Source organism: Gossypium hirsutum, chromosome D05 (assembly GCF_007990345.1).
Source record: "Gossypium hirsutum isolate 1008001.06 chromosome D05, Gossypium_hirsutum_v2.1, whole genome shotgun sequence".
In the NCBI taxonomy this organism is placed as follows: Eukaryota; Viridiplantae; Streptophyta; class Magnoliopsida; order Malvales; family Malvaceae; genus Gossypium; species Gossypium hirsutum.
This window is the reverse complement of record NC_053441.1, coordinates 10047890-10069453: the sequence shown is the minus strand read 5'-3', so window position 1 is coordinate 10069453 and position 21564 is coordinate 10047890. Positions and strand designations below refer to the sequence as shown.

Below are 21564 nucleotides of genomic sequence, written 5' to 3'. Positions count from 1 at the left end.
CGTGAAGATGAAAAAAAAATCCACATCTTATGATAAGAAGGTTGCTTATTACAAACATTTAAATCTATCTCTAACTTCATTAGTAAGAAAATAGGGAATTATGATTTGCAATGTGAGGCATGCATGCATGGTGAGTTGCATGTGTTAAAGACCAAATGACATCTATGAGAGCTGCCCAATTAAACCAACAATTTTTGCTGTTAGGAGTTGAAGGTTGAAAATTGAGAACGCTACGCATGCGGTGTTAATTAATGAAATGGAAATTCTTAGAGAGGTAGCGTACATCTATTTTTTCTTGTTAAATTAAACGCCCACAAAGGTTAGATATCATAATTTATGTATCCACCTATTTTATGTTTGAATAAATTCTAATGGGTTAATAATTCATTCTTTCAAAATATATATTAATAATTCATATAAAATTTAAAACATTGATATATTATATTGTGTTTAATATTTTCCGTCAAATCATATTTTTACTATCACGTTTTAATGGTTTGTCCATCCATCAGCTACAATATTGAGTTATTCAAAACTAATATTGAAATGGACATTCTTTTTTTACCTACCTTATGTATTTCTTAAATATAATTATTCATTCTTTATTTTCATGTGAAGAGTAACTAAAGAAACTGAAACTAACGATGTGCTATAAACAGGAAACTGTAAACTTAATCTCCACTCATGAATTTAATTTAATTTTTAAAAAGAAAGAAAGAAAAAGGAACGTATAAAATCGACATTAAATACAATATATCTAATTTATTGGTGTATCACGTTTGATGGCTAAGAAACTTGATTGACAATAATTAAAAGTGAAAAAAAAAGGAAATTAGGGGAGAAGCATTTGGGCATGTGAATTAATTAAAGAAAAGGAAACATCAGTGTTGTAATTTGGTAGCTGTTGCCAAGCCTGAGCCATGTATTTAATTTTGGGCGTGCTTTTTATTTATTTTCAAAGTATGGTTCTGCGTTTTTGCTTTTGTAAGTTGTGAGGCATGCAAATTAAAAGCAACGTTGCCTAGTTGTTGGGGTGTTTTTTTTTTTTTTTAGATAAACGTTGCGTCGTTTTTTTTGTTGAATTGGTTTTCATAAGGTCGTTGGTTTATGGTTGTCGGTAGCGATATATGTGGTCAGGAGGATGGGCTGGGCTGTGGATGGACATTTTTAGAATTTTATTGTTCATGGATAGCAATAGTTCGTTATCACTATTAAAACAATATTTTAATATTAATATTAATATTTATATATATTATGATTAAATTTAAATAAAACTATTAAAATAATAGTTTGAGCATGGATGGCGATTACTTCAGCATGGGAAGAATGGTGACTGCTTAGCAAAGTGGGAGTTGAATTCATTGCCATGGAAAGGAATAAATTAATCCAATTTAAACTAACCCAATTTTAGAAAATGTTCATTTTCTTAATAATTTAATAAGTAAAAAAGTGATTTTAACATTTAGAATGTCAAATTTTATTAACTTTATTTAAAAAATGTTCGTTCAGATTTACTTTTTTTTTTTTTACAAATATAGCAATGTAATGGAATGTTAAAAAAATATTAAGATAATATTAACTTTTATATTGATTTAGGATACCTTTGTCTTACTACTTCATTTTCTCTGCTACTTCAATGGATTCTTCGCAAGTATTATATATGCATAAGTTTTTTTAAAAAATTTATTCCAAGTTTTATATATATATTACTTACATTTAGAAAATATATGTAGGATACATTTAAGACAAATTTCCTTTTAATTAACATTATAAATTAAGAAAATTAAAAATAACAATTAAAATTTATTATTAAATATTTAATTCAAATATTTGGTAAGAATAATTAAATCCATGAATATTATCTTTTATTTAATATGGGTAAATTCATAAATTATTATTGCATTCTTAATAAACTAACTTTCTTAGGATTTTAATCAATACCTTCCTAATAAGTACTTACTTATATTCCAAAAAATCACATTCCATTAGAATTATAACATGTGAAAACACCAAATGCTACCTTAGTAATAACTGGAGTACGTAGAATTAGGATTCAAGCTATGATTCTTAAAAACCTTAAGCATCATCATCTAAGCTTGTTTACATAGCTTGTCACTTTCTTACAAAAAATGGTCAATTTTTTTTTTTAAACTAGGAAAGAAACTTCGGTTCAGAGGTTGAACTAGGAACAAAATGTTGGGGGATTCTTCAATTACATAGTGCAACAAAGCTTTGAATCAATTGAAGCCAAGCATATACAAAATGCTTGGTAACCTGTTAGTGGATACCTGAAATCCATAACATACTTGTATCTATCCACTCTTCCAAGCTGAAGAATTGTTTGCCTTCCGTTCTCCTAGAAAACCAATTCCAGAGTTAAATTTATACAAGTTTCCCATCACATGCACGCATACTTTGCATGTATCCCCGCGTTAAGTCTTTTTGCAAATGTTTGTGTACAGATGCATTTGCTGTATATACATAGCTAATAGTAGTGTTTAAAAACGTTATGATACCTGCAATGTCAGCTGAAAATTCTTTACTGAGCTTTGTATTCTGAGTCCAGCAGCTCTTCCCCTTTCTCTGAAGTCTAATTCGTATTGTTTCAACATCTGACTCAACAGAAAGCAATAACAGGGTTAGACAGAAACCCAAGTCCGAAACCTCAGTTTTCTATGATGAGAAATACAGGGTTAGACAGAAACCCAACTCTTACTTTGTTGTAACGAGGAATCCTTGAGAACAACTTGTGGATTTTGTCCATTTTCTCCTCCCAGTCCTTAGGTAGTCCATTAATGTGTTGCATCTACATAAAAGCAAAGAGATTTATCTATCTTATGTTCTCTTTTAGCTCCACAGTAATAGAGTATCCAAAATAACACAAGGGGAATAAACACCCCGTCAAGGATGATCGAGAAAGTGAATCCTTTGAGCTACCTGAGCCACATTCTTGAGCTGCATTGATTGGTGCTTAGGTATATATGCCTTCATGCTTCGGTAACTCCCGGTCCATGTCGCTATGGTTGGCATGAACCTAAAGAAGTAAATAAAATCAAAAGGGAGAGAGTGAAAAGGAAATGAACTTAGACAGAGATGGGATGTTAGGGTTACCTTACAACACCCAAGAGAGGATTAGATTGTTTGTTTGATGACATGGTTCGACCATTCTGCAACCAAGCAAGTTATTAACCAATTGAAGTAAGGATTGTTCCCTATATTTGATGGCCATTTTATAGAAGGTTTAACCTTTTAAAGATCAAACCTGATTCCATATATGGTATTTTGATCCAAGAAGGTTAGCTGTCATGAGTCCAACGCAACTATCATCAGAATTAGACAGTATTCCTTTGGTAGTCTGAGCTATGGCAAACACTGATTTCCCATTCCGTCGTTTGTGATAAGCCACCGCTAGCTTCCGATTCTGTCGTCCTTTACCTTCCTGTCGTGTTGAAATGCCAAATAGATCAAACATAAAAGAGTATTGGTAAATGCGTCTTGCACAATCTGAACTAAAGAATTAGTGCAGCTCATTATATGTTTCATTACATAAAAATGAAAGGATTCTAAGTGGTGATCCAGATGATCTTACAGAAAAAACTGAAAAAGGTTACCAGGGTTCTTAACAAGTCAAAAGAGATCTTACATTGGTATAAAGTGAATACAGAGTGCCGCCATGGAACCCATCAGGTAAGGGTTCTTTCACAATAACACAAGTACATCTTCCTATGTCCAGTGGCAACGGCCTGCACAACAGAGCCCTAAAACAAAAGCCACCAAATACAACACATCAATAAAAAGGGTATACAAAACATCTTTCCCAGTTTAAACAAGCTTCTCCTCTTTGTACATGTAACTAAATATCAACTAGACTTGAAACTTTAACCATCCAGCATATTATAAGTGATTAGAAAAACTTGTAAGAAACACGACATGAATTAGCAGCAAAAGCAGTAGGCTGTGTTCAGAGACTGACCTATTGGGCAATGTAGACCAAGAAGAAGCCGGGGCGGCTTCGGAATCCGAGTAATCCCAAATATTCAAAGAAGCAGAATTGTCTGAATCTATGGGGTCCCATAACTTGCACCCAAAAGCCTTGTCAGGTTCATTCATTTGCATACAGAACTGAAGGGACGATTCTTTCAAGACCTTCCCTGTGGACAGAGACTTGTAACTTGTAACTTCTTTGGAAGCATCGAAAGTACCAATAGTGGACAGCGATTTCAAATGGGTAGTAGTCTTTTTAGCAACTTCAGAAGAAGAAGACCCATTATTTGTTGAAGGAGCTGCATTTTCTTTGCCAGCACCAAAGACAACATTTTCCTTGTTGTCTGAAAATGATGCAGGGTTCCCTTCACTGCAGCTGCGGTTGTGTTTGAGGTCAATGAGAGGATTAACATACGGAGCATTGCATGAAGCTTGGCGTTGAACTAAAGGATCCTTCAACTCACCCATTGTTGTTTGAGAACGGAGGACCAGATTTAGAACTCTGGGTTTTGGTCAGCTTGCTTGAGAGCCAGTCCTTTGTTTGAGAAATGAAGGTTTCAAATTGAATTGAAAGGAAAGGGTTTTGAATTTGAAAAAAGAAAAAGGTATAGGGAAATGTGTGGAATTTGAGATGCGCAGTGTTTGGTAAAGGTTAACGGTAACTGTTTAAAGCTTGTTGTCCTTTTGTGTATGAGGAAAGACAACCGGTTCTTAATTACAGATTATTTGGGCTTGACTATTTTGTTTACATGGACAAGAAGCGGGAACAGAGTTTGAAACTTTTGAATATAAAAAATGTAAGGATATATTCGGATGGTCTGAATCAATTATTCCATGTTTTTGGTCTATTTTACGAATTTATGATTCCAAATAAATAAATCTAAAAAGGGAATATGTTTTTTATGGTTAAAGGGCGGGTTTTGAATGTTAAATGGGGTCACTTGTTGGTTGCCATTAGAAGGGTTCTCGATGAACAGGTCCTGCGAGATGCAGCTGTTCGCTACTTCATTAAAATCTATGCTAGGCATAATCCACAGGAGCAATCAGGTATGGAAAATATTTTAAACTCTCTATTTTTGCCTAGACAAAAATATTAACATCAAATAGAGGGAAAAAATATAAAATACAACCAATAATAATATTTTTATTATAATATATTTACTAGTGTAATAAGTAATAACCATCCACACTTCTTTCGTGTTTGTTGAGTGTTTTTGTTGTGTGTCCCATCGATGAGAGGAATCAGGTATTTATAAGATACAGTTATTATTCATCGAGATGACGTTCTAAGTAAGCTTCATACAAGCTAACACATATATTGCTCTAAATTTAACACATATTTATCATACCACGTGCTTGACTTCGCACTCTCTACCTGCAAACCCTAGTAACATGCATGGGTATCTTATAGGACACAGGTTTTCTACATGGGTCTATAGTTCAAATTACGTTTGGATTTCATATTAGTAACAAGAAATACTATAACAAATTGAAACAATTTAGCTTATTTAGGATTAGAATAATCTTGGCAGTAAGCTAAAAATCAACCTATGAAGCAGCAGTTATGAGTACACCTAATATTTTAAGCAAGTCAACTAAAAAATTATTGCCATTGAAAGAGACTATAGAACCCAATGTTCTGGTTGCTAAATTATTATTTTGACACGTAAAATCAATTTTACTTTAAATTTATTTAAAATCGGATAGCTGAGTTCAAAAACTTTTGTCCAAGATCAGATTTTCTGGGCCAAGCAAGTAGCCCGGTCCAGAGATCCGACATGGTTTGTTGGGGAGGCTTTTTGTCTGGCCTGAAGCACACTAGCACCCGGTGCTGAATCTTACCTCCCGAATTTCATACTTCGGATAGAATTCAGGAAGTGATAAGGCCACCCCATGAATCGAGTGGTTCTCTTCTTCTTTCTTGTCGCTTATCACTCAATAAACAAAAAGCACAAAGCACCCATGCCTCTAAGCCCACCACCAAACCAACCAACGAACCCACCGTCATGGCCACACTCTCTACCTCTTCTCTCCTTTGGATCCATTCGCCCAAACCGATTTCTCCCAAACTCGCTCTTTTCACTGCTACACGCTTTTTCACTCCAAAGAAGTCCACCTCCATTGTTATGGCTGCTCCCCCTACGACTACTGCTACCGAGGTGGTGCCAGCAATTATTGTTGGTGGTGGAAGAGTGGGAAAAGCATTGCAAGATATGGGCAAGGGAGATGATTTGCTGGTGAAGAGAGGTGAAGCAGTACCGCTTGATTTTGAAGGTCCTATATTGGTTTGTACTAGGAATGATGATCTTGAGGCTGTGCTTGAGGCCACTCCTAAATCTCGTTGGAACGGTACCTCTGCCTCAATCATACCTGCTCTTTGCTCATTTTGGTTATTTTAAAATGGTTTCGTCTTTTGTTATGTTTTTGATTAATTGTCTATGGATGATTATGAGGAATCCCCTTTTTATATTCCTTATAAACAGTTTGATTCAATGGAGTTTGGAGCTTTATGTGGAAATTTAATAATGCTCTGTTCCTTGTTGGTCTTTCAACTTTCAATGAACTTTTTTTAAGCAAGTGGATGAAAATTGAGTATCATTACATAGTTGACTTACGTTGTTATTCGTGCTGATTTCCTCCGTAATTTATGTACTAATGCCATGTTTATTCGTTCTCATTTGACTTCCAGTTTTTTTTTATTCAATTCAAAATTATTTGATCAACCACTGGGTGTTGATGATCTAGCAGATTTGGTTTTTTTCCAGAATGGCATGCTGGAGCCATGGCTTCAAAGCAAAGGTCTTAATGATGCAGAGCAGGTGCTGGCATATTTTGCTGTAGCGAAGCTTGGAGAACCTCCTATTGATGGCAAGACTGACACAAATCCTGAAGGTCTAACTGCGGCATATGGGAAATGGGCATCTGCTATAGCTACCAGATTAAATGCTGGAGGCCTCTCTTGCAAGGTAAAAGATATATTTTTTCTATTATCCTATTTGACTATCTGACACAGTTATACCTTCTTCTTTTTTTCTTTTTCTTTTTTAAAGTTTTTCAATGTATTTGGAGCATCATTTCCATAGCTATGTCGAAATTTGTGTCCAACTCAGGTATTAGACACAAACATACAAGCCCGGGTAACATGAGTCTTATCCTCCAAAAGGTGCACTACTGGCCAATGAACATTTTCTTCATGTTAAGTTCATGCTCAAACATTTTTCTCTTTTTGGCCAAAGGTTATTATTTTTGGTAGGAATGGAGAAAAGCAAGGAAAGAAAAAAAGAAGGAAAAAGAGGAAGGAAGTTTGCTTTTCCTTTTGATAGGAATGATTGAAAATAGAAGGGAAGAAAGAAATTTAGGGGTAAAGTTCAAAATAATATTATTAATTTAAGTGAAATGAAAGAGTGTTTTCCTCCCGCCTTTGGAAGGAAGGGAAATACGCAACACCTATAGATACAAGAAAGGGATTGAAATTTTCTGACATTCATATAGATAGAGGCATGGTGAAAGAGGAAGTTGGGCAATAATTGAATCATTATTTGATTTGGCCAATTGATTATTGTTCTTGTGGTATTGTTTCCTTATTGGTGATTAAGAGTGTTCATGTCATGGTGGATGGTTCTACTAACTAGTGGATTAAAGCGGTATAAAGTTGTAGGTTTAGGGATCACATTGGAGAAATAAATTGACTATTGAGAGCAAGCCTTAAGTGCCACTAACAAATTTTATTCTGTATTTTCTTCGGGTTTGTCTGACCAGGTTCTTGACAAAGAAGCATTTCAGAAGCAGATGTTGGAGAAGCTCATATGGATTTGTGCATTCATGCTTGTTGGAGCTCGTCATCCTGGGGCAACTGTAGGCGTTGTAGAGAAGGAATACCGCTCTGAGGTGCTGCTTTCTTTTCAGTAGTAAATAGTTGGATCATTAATTTTGTGGAAGTGCCCACCATTCCCATTTTATTTCCTAAAAATAAATTCTCAAACAAAAATATCATTTCAATCGTTTTAGAACTGGCAAAACTATGGCATGAGGTGAATAGATACAGAAATATTGTTATTTAAACTATTTGTTCTTCAAATCTCTCAGCCTTGCTGATTATGTAAATATAAGTTGACCGTAAGACCTGAAATCTAAGTTTTCAGGTGTCAAGCCTCATAGCAGAGCTCGCATCTGCTGCTGCAGCGGAGAAAGGTATAACATTTGAAGAAGCTATGGAGGATAGGCTATGTGCTTATTCTCGAGCTGTGGCCCACTTCCCAACAGCAGTTAAAGAGGTAAAAAACTGCAGGTCACGATATAGGAATATACTTTATGAGTATCATAATTTGTGCGTTCCTTTCTAAGACATTATTGTTCATATTCATACAGTTCAAGTGGAGGAATGGATGGTTCTACTCAATCTCTGAGAAGGCAATTGCTGAGGGAAAACCAGATCCATGTCCTCTGCATACAGCATGGCTCAAACAGCTAAATGTTGTGTAGGAGATGAACTCTCAGACTTGTAAGCGTAATCATCGATCGTAGTTTTGCTTCTACGAGTCGTATAATCAGAATCTGACTATAATCAGAATATGACTTGTTTTGCGAATTTAACTTGTTTTGCTTGTCAAGAGAACATTTATATATTATATACAAATCTACAGAGCTTTTAATCAAAGCTTTCTCCAGTCTCTTGACTCCCTCACCATCTCTTCATTTCTTTAATAGAAGATTCTTTTCATTGCTTTTTTGGTTAATCTGCTTAACTTGGCACTGGGGAAACTACTAAATTTTACACTAATTCCTCGTGTATATACATACATACGTACGTACGTACGTACGTACGTACGTGTTGATCCCGTTAACAGTTAAGAGTAAACAACATATAAAATCACATATGTTGCACTTGTACACAACACATGAATATGCATTATTGGTGTTCCTTTTTTACATTTTTATTTCATGGTATTAATTATACCTTTTCGTGGCCAAATTAATTAATTATAGCTTTTAAAATTCGATAAATAGTTTAATGTAATGTAATTAATAAATAAACATAAATCATATAGAAAAAAAAGAAACTCATTGTTTGCTTTTAAATATAAGTTTTATAAACAATTTAAGTGTCAAGTTGTAAATATAAATAAATTTTATTTAATCTAAAAATTATTTGGTATTATTAGAATTTAATAAAAAATAATAATGATAATGTTTGAGATTATATGTTTTAAAAGTAAAAAAATTGATATTGAGTAACTTATTTCAGACAAATTTATTTCAGCTATAGTGTTTAATAGAGCACGAAATTTTTTTATCATCAATACTTTGTCTTTTAGATTGTTTTATCTGTACTTTAGTAAATGTATTAGTAACTCAAGATTATACATTACCCTTGTTTGAAATTTGGTAATAAATCAAAGCATTTTAAAAATTTATTTTTGAGTTTTTGTAACACTTTGAAAATAAACATCATTAAATTATTTAATTAAAAACTTCTTAATAAGTTATTATATCAAAAATTTTCAAAAAAAAAAATGATTGATTTAACTCATGTAAGAAAAGAAGTCAGCTTATTAGTAGTCTTTTAATTTCAAATATTATAATTTTTTACTATATATGTTATTTTTGATACGATGCCTATAACTATCTGTAGCCCTTCCCCAACCCTTAAATAGGAGGATAATGCGCTTTAGTACACTCAAACTCATATACTCATGCACTGACAACAATACCTATGTTAATCGAGTTAAGACTCAATCGGCATATCAAATATTTTATTTTTATGTTCTATTTATTGTTTTTGTTTTCTCAAATGCCCTGGTGAAAATAAAATAGTTTAGAAAGTCTATTAACGTGTAAGTAAATCAATATGGTAAAAATGGAATTAATTAGTTGGTGATAAATAAGAATCGAATTACTTTTTATCTTCTTTGAAATTTTGATGATGTATGTATTGGTTCAACTCTCAGGGGATAAATTAACTGAAAATAATAAAAATATACCAAATTCAATGTGGGATACAAGGTCTATAAAAGGACTCAAGAAACAAAAGGTGTAATAAAAAAAAGAAAAGAAAATTGGGCCTAATCAATTAATTATTTTTTAAATTAATAATTAGTTAGTAATCGAACAAATTATCCCTAATACATAATAAATATCCTAAGACAACAAATTCCTACTACCCTCCATTTTCATTTCTTATAATTTATGCATCTTGAATATTACCCCTACTTACTACTTTCTATTGAATAATATCAAAAGAAAAAAGAAAATGAAGCATTGAAGTATATTCACCTGCGGCAGCCGCGCGTCTAATTGTTTACAACTTACAACTATCACTATTATCCTCCTTTATAAAATTAAGAAATTAAAAAATATGTTTAAAAAGAACCCTGAAGGAATTAAAAGAAAAAAATTACTTCAAAAAGAAAAGAAAAAATCATCGACGTCAAATAAGTAAACTTATCGTCAAATAAGCTATAAATGCATACTTAAAATTTCTATTTTCGCTGTAGGAAAAAAGAACAAAAAAAGATTAATCTCAAATTATTATTTATTATTTTTAAAAAAATTTCAGACCCCAAGCCCAGAAAAATTAATTCCGGTCGCCCGTACTTTCCCTTTCTCTTTTCGATCTTTTTTTTTCTTCATCTGTGTCTCGGTATTGAACGCACGTGCGATTCAGGCGGTGTTTTGTTCCCTTCTTATTTTCCGATCGCCATCATCGTCCTCGCGGTTCTGGGTCTTACCATCGGAATTCCCGAGGCTTCGGTCGTAGCTTCTCTTGCTTCTGCTTTGATTTTGTATTTTTCCTCAGGTTGGTTTTTAGGGTTTTCGTTTCTTGATTGTTTTAGGAAATTATTATCTTTTCATTTATTAACCTAGGGTTAGTTCTTGCTTACTGCTTAATTCACTAATTAGTATTGCATTTTATCCAGGAATCCCCAAATTGGGGATTTTCTTGCTTCGTTGATCGAAATTCCCCTAATTTTCATTATTAGCTAATTTCAGTTTCAATGTTGTTAAACAATGTGATGTTTTTTAAATTGAGATTGAATCATAGAAATTTGGGTTAATTTATTCAATTTTCCTGTATGTCTATAAGCAGGGTACATAAGATACAGGTATGCTGTGAAACTGCAGTATTCGAAATGACAATTAGAGGAGGGGGAAAAAAAGGAAGCATGAGTGGTGGTGGATGGTGCAATTTTACAGCGAGATTGTGGAATAAGTTATGGGTTTTTTTCTAGTAGTGGTAGTTACCAAGACAAGGCGAAAACGAAGAAGGAATATAGAAAGAAATGAATGTGCAGACGCATATGTCAGGACAGATATCTGGACAGGTTCCTAATCAAGGGGGGTTACCCCAGCAAAATGGGAACCTGCTTCAGCCTTCCCAGATGCAGAATTTAGGGGTTGCTGGAGGTGTTTCTGGTGTTCTTGGCAGTAGTGGTCCTCCACATAATATGTTGAATATGGATCCTGACCTGATGAGAACACGTGATTACATGCGGGGAGAAATGTAAGATTTTGTATACCAATAGTTTTGGTTTCTTTTTCTGTGTTGTATTAAATGCTGGTATATGTTATCTGATTCGTTTTGAATTAAGGAGAAATTTGAAATATAATCTGCCTTGGGCATTGAATGAGTGGTGTCTGAGTGCTGTTTAATACCAATATTTGTATGCTTTTCATTGTTTTCTTTTTGTGTGTCTGCATATACAATTGTACATGTTTGGGGTTTGCTTTTGCTGCTGAATGCTTGGTTGCCTTTTAGTAACATTCTTTTGTTATGAATGGTGGCATTTTTGTTTTTTTTAGTTCCATACCAGTGTAATTTGCACCATTTAGTTGAGACTTGAGATAATGTTTGTATTTGATTTTCTGCTACTACTAAATATGCTTAAAATTTACCATACAAAATAACTCAATTGCATGAAGGCTGTAGGATTTAGATGTTGACATTTCACATAAATTCATAGGTCAGCTTGTTGTGCGAAGAAAGACTGACAAAGATCTTTTGGTTTAAATAGTTGTCCATCTGTTTGTGTAGGATTTTATGACCTTGTTGGTAATGTTGATTCTTTTTGGGATATACATTGATGTTCTGGTTCAATTCCAAGTTGTAGAACCCTCTCCCTCTCTCTACCTATCTCCATGTGTGTGTGTGTGTTAAGACTTCAATTACGTGGTGTCTATGTATGTTATTATCCTATCTTTACTATATAATTTCACATTGATATGCAGATGAATATTTATATTACATGTAATAGAAATTTTCTTTTGTCATTGATTTTATATCATCATTATTGCTATTTAGCTTCTATATCTGGTCAATCTATGTATCAAGATGGGCATTTCCATCTTAGAATTTTTTGTTATAATCTCTATGTGTAGCGTTCTTTTTGGTTAACTAATGCAATTTATTATCTCTTCTTTTCCAGCATTAAGTTTTTAAAATCACGCCAGCAACATCCTATTACCGAGGCATCAATGATCAAGTTTCAGGATTTTGCAAGACGGTTGGAAGAAGGTTTATTTAAGATTGCACGCACAAAGGTTGGACCCATTACACTTGTAAATTTATTTGTTTCACTCTGTAGAAGCACATTACTTTGCATTCGTCTGATCACATTTATTTGTATGTGTACAACTTTCTTAATCCCCCAAAAGAGAAAAAAAACCGGGGCGAATTTTAACACTTGAAGTTTGTTTTCTAGGAGGACTACACCAATTTGAGTACTTTAGAGCAACGTCTACAGATTCTAATAAGGAATAGTAGAAATGTGCACAACCAAAGACATGCTCAGCTTGTTAATTCGGGATCAGCACCAGTTGGTACAATGATACCGACCCCTGGCATGTCACACAGTGGCAATCCTAGCCTCATGGTTACATCTTCTATAGATACATCTATGAGTGCTGCCAATGCAAGCATACCTCCTACGAATGTCAATACAGGAAGTCTGTTGCCTACTGCTGGCATGAATAGTTGTTCCTTCAGTAGATCTGAAGGTAAAATTGAGCCTTACCTTCTTTTACAATTATATTTTAATACCATTTTTTTTCCGAGGGTAACTGGTTGGTACTTTTGTAGGAAATATATCTAATGGGTATCAACATCCAAGTGCAAATTTTCATATTGCTTCTGGTGGAATGTCATCAATTGGTGTGCAAAGAATGGCAAGCCAAATGATTCCCACTCCTGGATTGAATAGTAATAACAATAGCATTAATAATCAGTCTTCCAATAATGTTGCACTTTCAACTGTTGAATCAACGATGTCATCTCAGCCACAGCAGCAAAAGCAACATGGTGGTCAAAACAGTCGTATTTTGCACACCCTTGGCAGCCAAATAGGTAGTGGCATCAGGTCTGGCTTGCAGCAGAAAACTTTTGGGTTTCCTAATGCTTCCCTAAATGGTGCATTGGGGATGATGGGCAACAATATGCTCATTGTTAATGAACCAGGAACTTCTGGAGGATATCAGACTACCACGCCTTTTGCTAATTCACCAAAACCTTTGCAACAACACTTTGATCAACATCAGCGACCCCTGATGCAAGGTAACCTTATGAATTTATTTCTTCCTCTCTATCACCTTTTAATTTAGTAATAATGAATCTGAATATGCGATTTATTATTGAAATATTCAAGTTTTTCTTAAGGAAAGCAAATATATATTTGTTTTGATTTGTGTCAGGTGATGGATATGGAATGAACAATGCTGATTCTTTTGGGTCTGGAAACTTGTATGGCTCTGCAACATCTGTTGGATCTATAACAAACTCTCAGAATTCAGATCCAGTCAATTTGCAGCCTATATCCAGAGCAAATTCTTCTTTGATAAGCAATCAGTCAAATTTACATGGTATGCAATCGGCTGCCCATATGAATCCGCAGTCCATGGATAATTTTGAAAAGATGAATTTCCAACCTCCAGTTTCTTCGAGAGACAATGTCCTTCAAGCTAATCAGCTGCAACAGTTCCAGCAGCAGTCCCTTCAGTTCCAGCAACAGCAGTTTCTGCAACAGCAACACCATCCACAGCAAAATCAGCAGCATCAAAATTTGACGAGCAATAATAGTGGTTATAGTCAGCCTCAGATGGCTTCTGATATAGGTAGTCAAGTGAAGCATGAACCTGGAGTGGAACTCCATGGCCAGGTTCTACATCAACAAGCTCCTGGACAATTTCAGCTTCCTGAATCGCAGAGTCAATTCCAGCAGAATCATGCTGAACAGATCTCTAGTCAGCAGGATATGCATTCATCGCTTCCACAAAATTCTCAACAAATGCAACAGATGTTGCACCAACACCAATTGGTTCCGGAGTCACAAAATGATTATAAACTTTCAGCTGGAGCACCGCCAGAATCAGCTGTGCAGGGCCAGTGGCTCCCTCACTCGCAAGAGCAGTCTCAAATGCCAGTGAACATGTCACGCGAGCAGCACGTCCAAGAGGATTTCCAGCAGAGAATATCTGGGCAGGATGAAGCTCAATGTAATAATTTATCTGCCGGTGCATCCACTATTCCTAAAAGCTCATCGAATCTTTCAAATTCGAGGGGTGCTATCTCTAAATCTGGAAGTGGGAGCCATGACAGGCAATTCCGAAATCAAGTGAGGTGGCTTTTGTTACTGCGCCATGCTCGTAGATGTAAAGCATCTGAGGGCAAGTGTGATGGCTATTGCTTTACTGTACGAAAATTGTTATCTCATATGGATTCATGTCAATCATCTCAATGTTCATATCCTCGTTGCCATCACTCCAAGAAATTGATCCGTCATCACAAGACTTGTAGATATCCAGCCTGCCCTGTTTGTGTTCCTGTTAACAATTATGTACAGGCTCAGAAGGCACGTGCCTGTCTAAACTCTACTTCCATCTTGCCATCATCGGACAGTATATCTACGAAAACAGATAGTTCTGGAGACATTTCAACTAGAATAACTTCTACATCTGCAGCAATTGAGACTTCTGTAGACATACAGCCTTCATTGAAACGCATGAAGATAGAACAATCTTCTCAATCTGTTATTGCTAAAAGTGAAGGTCCTTTAGCATCAGGTTGTCTTGTTACTGAAACTCACATATCTCAGGATATCCAGCGTCAAGATTACAGATATGTTGACAGGCGTATGCCAGTTAAATCTGAGCCTATGGAAGTGAAGACGGATGTCCCCATGAGTTCTGCTAAAGGTAGTCCTGTTATTACTGAGATGAAGGATGTTTTGGAAGACATTAGCAAACAGAAATCTGATGCTGAGCCTATTACAAGTGATGAATTTGGTGGTCTTCGTAAGCAAGAAAATGCTGAGATTGAGAAGGAACCTGACTTGGTTAAACCAGAGAATGTTACACAGTCTTCTGAAGGTGCAGCTGGAAATAAGTCTGGGAAACCAAAAATAAAAGGGGTTTCACTGACTGAACTGTTCACCCCGGAGCAAGTTCGGGAGCATATTACAGGTCTCAGACAATGGGTTGGCCAGGTATACTATATTTTATTGTTGTGATTTGTTTTAGATACCGTTTGTAGCATTATGGAGATCATTGAAAGCTGTAGGATGTTATATACATGCAAGCATACTACTTGGTAGGCCAGAAATGGACTTGGTGACTGAACAGGGTATATTGATGATAGTCATTTTTCTTTTATTTCTTTTACAGAGTAAAGCGAAAGCTGAAAAGAATCAAGCGATGGAGCACTCTATGAGTGAGAACTCCTGTCAGTTATGTGCAGTTGAGAGACTCACTTTTGAACCACCACCTATTTATTGCAGCCATTGTGGTGCTCGCATTAAGCGCAATGCAATGTACTACACAGTGGGTGCTGGTGATACGCGGCATTATTTTTGTATTCCATGCCACAATGAATCTCGTGGAGATAGCATTGTTGTTGATGGAACTGCCATTCCTAAAGCAAGGCTTGAGAAGAAGAAAAATGATGAAGAGACTGAAGAATGGGTATGCACGATAGTAACAATACAATACATACTTTATTATTATGTTTCATGGTCAGCCCTAACATTTTCTCTTACATTTTTGTTTGTCTTAAATAAAAATGTGCAGTGGGTTCAATGTGATAAGTGTGAGGCTTGGCAGCATCAAATTTGTGCTTTATTTAATGGTAGAAGGAATGATGGTGGGCAAGCTGAATATACATGCCCCAATTGCTATATTGAAGAGGTTGAAAGAGGGGAGCGGAAGCCCTTACCTCAGAGTGCTGTTCTTGGCGCCAAAGATTTGCCAAGAACAATCCTCAGTGACCACATAGAGCAGCGATTATTTAGGAGACTGAAACAGGAAAGACAAGAGAGGGCCAAAGTTCAAGGAAAGAGTTATGATGAGGTGATTACTATTCTCATGATGGCAGTTGATTCTTTGTTGTATGTGGTTATCCTTTTGCTACGCACGTACTGACAAAACGATGAATAAGGAAAAAACAGAAGAAGAAATGTGGTCATAATCAAATAAGCTTGCTTGTTCCTAGCTATATGCTGTAGAAACAAAAGCTGTAGAAATGATACAAGTTGAAGCATATTTTTTGCTGTTGATTGAGCTTTCTGCATGAAGTTTGTTTTTTGTATGGCTAGGAGAATTTTAAAAAAGGGGGTGACTGGATCTTACCAACTTTTGCCATCCACTAGCCAGTTATAGGTCAGATAGTCACTAAGCTTATTATCTATGGGGGGAGAACTTAAAACTTCTGATTCCTTCAACTTGGGCCCATTAACTTCCTTCTTTATATGGAATTTCTTCTTATTGTTGATTTCATTTCTGGTCTTTCAAAATAACTTCCAGTGACTTCTCATGGACTTGGGATGCATAACAAGCTTATTTCCTTTTTTCTTTGTTTTTTCCAGGTTCCTGGTGCTGAGGCACTTGTGGTTAGAGTTGTTTCATCGGTTGACAAAAAGCTGGAAGTGAAGCCACGGTTTCTTGAAATCTTTCAAGAAGAGAATTATCCGCTAGAGTTTCCATATAAATCAAAGGTTTGGCCATAACTAATTAAATTGAATGTATGCTTTATTTACATTTTTTGATAGATTTTGTAAGATGCTTGTATGCTGAAAATGGCACTTTTGTTGTAATTATCAAATGCTCATCAAGTTATGTTTTTCTCTTTTAGGTAGTTTTATTGTTTCAGAAGATTGAAGGGGTTGAAGTATGCTTGTTTGGGATGTATGTTCAAGAATTTGGATCAGAATGTGCATTCCCAAATCAGCGACGTGTTTATCTGTCATACCTAGACTCAGTCAAGTATTTCCGTCCTGAGGTTAAAGCAGTTACTGGAGAGGCTCTCCGTACATTTGTTTACCATGAAATCCTTGTAAGTCGAAACTCTTATTGGATTCTGCTTAGTGATAATTATTGTCACCATTTTCATTTTTACATATAGTAGTGATATCTATTTGGTTGAGATCATTGTCTAACATTTTGGATCTACACCTCAAATTCTCAGATTGGATACCTTGAATATTGCAAGAAGCGTGGTTTTACAAGTTGCTATATATGGGCTTGCCCTCCACTAAAGGGTGAAGATTATATCATATATTGTCATCCAGAAATTCAGAAAACACCCAAATCAGATAAACTGCGGGAATGGTGAGGCAAATAGTTTGTTTTTTTAAATTCCTTTCCATCACATGTTATATTTTATTAATCCATTATTATTAATTTCCCTGGTATCTGTGAATGCTGTTTCAGGTATTTAGCAATGTTAAGGAAAGCTTCCAAGGAAAACATTGTAGTTGATCTTACTAATTTATATGATCATTTCTTCCTAACTACGGGTGAATGTAAGGCGAAGGTAACAGCAGCTAGGCTGCCATATTTTGATGGTGATTACTGGCCTGGGGCTGCTGAAGATCTAATTATTCAGCTTCGTCAAGAAGATGGCAGAAAGCTGAATAAAAAAGGAACAATCAAAAAGACCCTAACAAAAAGGGCTTTGAAAGCATCTGGTCAGGCTGATCTCTCTTCTAATGCATCAAAGGATCTGCTGCTGATGCATAAAGTAATTTCTTTTCTTACTAATGTTTCTGCCTTTTTCCCCCTCTGATTTTGTTCTTTGTAAAGCACTAAACCGGTAGATTTGGAAATTACAATCTTGCTATCTTAGTCTTGACCTTTCCATATCATGACCCAAGGGACTCTAACTGGTTATGTTACTCTTTTCCCTCCTTTTTCCTGCACTCAGCTTGGTGAGACCATTTCTCCAATGAAAGAGGATTTTATCATGGTTCACTTGCAGCATTGTTGCACTCATTGTTGTATCCTGATGGTATCTGGAAGCCGCTGGGTCTGTAATCAGTGCAAGAACTTTCAGATTTGTGATAGGTATGACTGCTACTCTGTTTGGCTTTGTATTATTATCTTGTATAGTTGACTCCTCTGTTTGCCTGTGTATGTGTGACTGTAGAATTATATTCGTGTAATACTCTAGCAGGCAATGGTTTTATCAGTTGGTCTATAAATAGTACTATGATTTTGTAGCACAAACCACTAAATTTTCAATCAGATCTATGCACGGGGGAGGAGTATGCTCTCTTTCAAGGACATAGTTAAGCATCTCTGTTACAGTGTTTCTATTTTCTGTTTTACAAGTTTGAATCTCTGATAGGGTTCAATCTTTTTCCGCGTTCTAGAAATGTTTGTTTATATTTGATTCTGATGGTTGCAAGTGCAGCTCACATTCATATGCTAATCATGAATTGTTACTAATCCATTGGTATGCTAGACATATAACTCCTTGGCATTATTTTTGTTATTTTTACTTTTATTTTTGCTCAGAATTGGGCATTACATTCTATATAAGCATTAGATTGCTCAGCTTTACGGTAATAGAAAGCATGCTAAACTTTCAACCCATGGTGCCACTATTTTAGTTGTGAAAGATCCCACTGTTGGCTGGTCATGTTGAATGATGAGCTATCTTGTTAAGTTACTAGGAATTTATTGTTGAATTATCCTCTGGCCGGGCCTGATGTTTTTGGCAAAAGAGAATATTCATATTTTGGGGAAAAAGAAAAGAATGTCTAGGTAGTTACCATTACCCTGGTCCTGGCAGTTGACATGTTAATTCTAATAGTATGAATTTACTCAAGTGATGTTATAGAGAGGTTTTTCCCCTCAGTTTAAGTCAGATTATTACATTTGTTCCTCTGCTTTTAGGGAAAAGAAGACTGATCCTTGAGCTCTTAGAAGTGGTTATATTTCCTGTTTCAGTACTCAACTCCCCTTCTGATTAGAAGCTTAATGACGCAATTCATATCTTTAATCTTTTCTGTTCTTATTTCACTCTGCTACTGTCAACTAGGAGAAAATGTCCTGGATAAATGGATTTGATGGTTGCTTCTTTATCCCTTCACAGGTGCTATGAAACAGAGCAGAAACGTGAAGAAAGAGAGAGACATCCCTTCAATCAGAGGGAAAAACATGTTCTCTATCCAGTAAGTTTGTCAAAGTGTTACAGTAATTTACTTTGAGTGTTTGTGCCTGATGCTGCTTCTGTATGCAGACTGTCTTTTCTTTGCTAATTGAATTTTGTGGAAAATTGTTCCGGTGCAGGTTGAAATTACTGATGTACCTACTGATACAAAGGATAGAGATGAAATTCTTGAGAGTGAATTCTTCGATACTAGGCAGGCATTTTTGAGTCTTTGTCAAGGGAATCATTATCAGTATGATACCCTAAGGCGGGCCAAACATTCCTCAATGATGGTTCTTTACCATCTGCACAATCCAACTGCCCCTGCATTTGTCACAACCTGTAATGTATGCCATCTGGACATTGAAACTGGTCAAGGCTGGCGCTGTGAAGTGTGCCCTGATTATGATGTGTGCAACTCCTGTTACTACAAGGATGGGGGCATTGATCATCCTCATAAGTTAACGAATCATCCATCCTTGGCTGAACGTGATGCACAAAATAAAGAGGCTAGGCAACTACGGGTTGTGCAGGTAAATCATTTTTAATAAATTTATTGAACTCTTCCATAATAAAAAAGATTGTCTTAACTCTTTGATTAGTTGAGTGTGGTTAATCAGGGAAATCTCATAAAAACATAAATGCATCTACATATATCTGTTTTTCCTGCTGGTCAATTGTGTATATAAACATCAAATAGAAAATCAGAAATGGTGTTTGTCTGTAAATGACTTGATAAAATAGGAACGTGTGACTAAAGAACTCTCTAACTTGATGTTTCTGAGATGATATTGGCACTTGCACTTGTCTATTGAAATATGCTAAGTAATGTATTTATGTTCCCCAAATATATTATTTTCCTTCTGATTTGGTGAGTAGATGGTTGGAAAATTGAGTATATGACCATAACAAGATTGGTTCTTGAAATTTGCAGCTGAGGAAAATGCTTGACCTTTTGGTTCATGCATCACAATGTCGTTCTGCACATTGCCAATACCCAAATTGTCGGAAAGTGAAGGGGCTTTTCCGCCATGGAATACAATGCAAAAAACGTGCTTCTGGTGGTTGTGTACTTTGCAAGAAAATGTGGTATCTACTACAACTTCATGCTCGAGCATGCAAAGAATCTGAATGCCATGTACCACGTTGCAGGTACATGCATATGCCTCTAACCCTCCTGAGCACCCATATGTTATGCCCCTTTCTCTGTTTGGGCTAAGTGATATAATTTAAATTTGACACTTTTATTTATTTATTTATTTATTAAAATGAATACAGAGATCTTAAGGAACATTTGAGGAGGCTTCAACAGCAGTCTGATTCTCGGCGAAGGGCTGCTGTGATGGAGATGATGAGACAAAGAGCAGCAGAGGTTGCTGGTAACTCTGCGTAACTAAAACCAAATTGTAAATATAAATTTGGATTTTGATGAAAATGGTCTCTCCTAGAAAGGCAGGTAGAAAATAGTTTTTGTGCTGCTCCATTGGTTCACTTCTTGCAACTAGGCCTGATGGGGAAAGCCGGTGGATCTCTAGAAGCTCAGAAGGGTATATGGGCATAGAAAACTACAAACAGATTGATTAGTGATGGCTTCTTAGCGCACAATTCTTTCATTCATAAAACACGTGACCAGATTCCCTAAAACCAAGTTGATGAAGTTTTTATAGATCTGATCAGCCTGCAACAGTTGCTTACTATGCCGCCTTGCCTTGCCTCGCCTCTCCTTGGAGCTCAAATTATAGATGTGTGTCAATGCCCCAATCTGGTTATTATTTTTAGTTTTTTATTTTTTGTATTCATTGCCATCCCTTTGGTGGCGAATGTGTTATAATTGTTCTAAATCTGTCGAAATTGCTTCTTACAGAGGAATGTTGGATTGAGGGAGCTTAGTTTCAATATCTTTTTTTTTTTGGGTTTTTTTCCCTTTTGTTCTTGGAACATTGACACCCCTTTTTGTAGAATGGCTTCTTTATGTTTAAGATGGAAAAATAAGTAGAAGCATTGGAGAACTGCATCAATTCATTTTTAATATCGGTACTATGGAATTCTGTATATATTACGGCCCGCCCAATGTAAGAATTTCTTTTTTCAATTCCATCACTCAATTTGACGGAGAAATATGAACAATCAGAATTTGTTCAATGTAAAGCAATAATGTCAGGATC

General features: G+C 35.6%; 3 protein-coding genes across 4 annotated transcripts; 2 read left to right on the top strand and 1 right to left on the bottom strand.

The window, feature by feature from the left end:
- Positions 1-1965: 1965 nt before the first annotated feature.
- On the bottom strand, positions 1966-4661 carry LOC121217690 (tubby-like protein 8). The gene is made up of 8 exons (XM_041093638.1): positions 3974-4661; positions 3644-3758; positions 3263-3439; positions 3112-3167; positions 2938-3034; positions 2717-2806; positions 2517-2612; positions 1966-2356 (listed from the first exon to the last, which is right to left on the bottom strand). Exons 1-8 carry the CDS (start codon positions 4450-4452, stop codon positions 2213-2215), a joined length of 1254 nt encoding a protein of 417 aa, XP_040949572.1. The 5' UTR covers positions 4453-4661; the 3' UTR covers positions 1966-2212.
- A 1155-nt stretch (positions 4662-5816) lies between these two features.
- Positions 5817-8651, top strand: LOC107906393 (uncharacterized). 2 transcript variants are annotated; one of them, XM_016833375.2, is made up of 5 exons: positions 5817-6333; positions 6750-6950; positions 7744-7872; positions 8127-8258; positions 8353-8651. In XM_016833375.2, exons 1-5 carry the CDS (start codon positions 6283-6285, stop codon positions 8464-8466), a joined length of 627 nt encoding a protein of 208 aa, XP_016688864.1. In that variant the 5' UTR covers positions 5817-6282; the 3' UTR covers positions 8467-8651. The 2 variants fall into 2 exon arrangements, with proteins under 2 accessions (XP_016688864.1, XP_016688863.1); XM_016833374.2 differs by having other exon boundaries at positions 6733-6950.
- A 1714-nt stretch (positions 8652-10365) lies between these two features.
- On the top strand, positions 10366-21408 carry LOC121217688 (histone acetyltransferase HAC1). Its single transcript, XM_041093636.1, has 17 exons — positions 10366-10780; positions 11072-11485; positions 12408-12522; positions 12684-12978; positions 13061-13531; positions 13669-15458; positions 15637-15933; positions 16039-16317; positions 16833-16961; positions 17099-17299; positions 17432-17574; positions 17677-17986; positions 18170-18309; positions 19343-19421; positions 19540-19932; positions 20334-20551; positions 20678-21408. The coding sequence occupies exons 2-17, from the start codon at positions 11265-11267 to the stop codon at positions 20790-20792; spliced, it is 5196 nt and encodes a 1731-aa protein (XP_040949570.1). The 5' UTR covers positions 10366-10780; positions 11072-11264; the 3' UTR covers positions 20793-21408.
- The last annotated feature ends 156 nt before the right edge of the window (positions 21409-21564 follow it).

Coding starts and splice junctions, on each gene's coding strand:
- LOC121217690 (XM_041093638.1), bottom strand. CDS start 4,452: ATGGGTGAGTTGAAGGATCCTTTAGTTCAACGCCAAGCTTCATGCAAT. Junction 3,759..3,973: donor TGGTCTACATTGCCCAATAG/GTCAGTCTCTGA, acceptor CTTTTGTTTTAG/GGCTCTGTTGTGCAGGCCGT. Junction 3,440..3,643: donor TGTATTCACTTTATACCAAT/GTAAGATCTCTT, acceptor TCAACACGACAG/GAAGGTAAAGGACGACAGAA.
- LOC107906393 (XM_016833374.2), top strand. CDS start 5,991: ATGGCCACACTCTCTACCTCTTCTCTCCTTTGGATCCATTCGCCCAAA. Junction 7,873..8,126: donor AGAAGGAATACCGCTCTGAG/GTGCTGCTTTCT, acceptor CTAAGTTTTCAG/GTGTCAAGCCTCATAGCAGA. Junction 8,259..8,352: donor TCCCAACAGCAGTTAAAGAG/GTAAAAAACTGC, acceptor ATATTCATACAG/TTCAAGTGGAGGAATGGATG.
- LOC121217688 (XM_041093636.1), top strand. CDS start 11,265: ATGAATGTGCAGACGCATATGTCAGGACAGATATCTGGACAGGTTCCT. Junction 13,532..13,668: donor TCAGCGACCCCTGATGCAAG/GTAACCTTATGA, acceptor GATTTGTGTCAG/GTGATGGATATGGAATGAAC. Junction 18,310..19,342: donor AACTTTCAGATTTGTGATAG/GTATGACTGCTA, acceptor ATCCCTTCACAG/GTGCTATGAAACAGAGCAGA.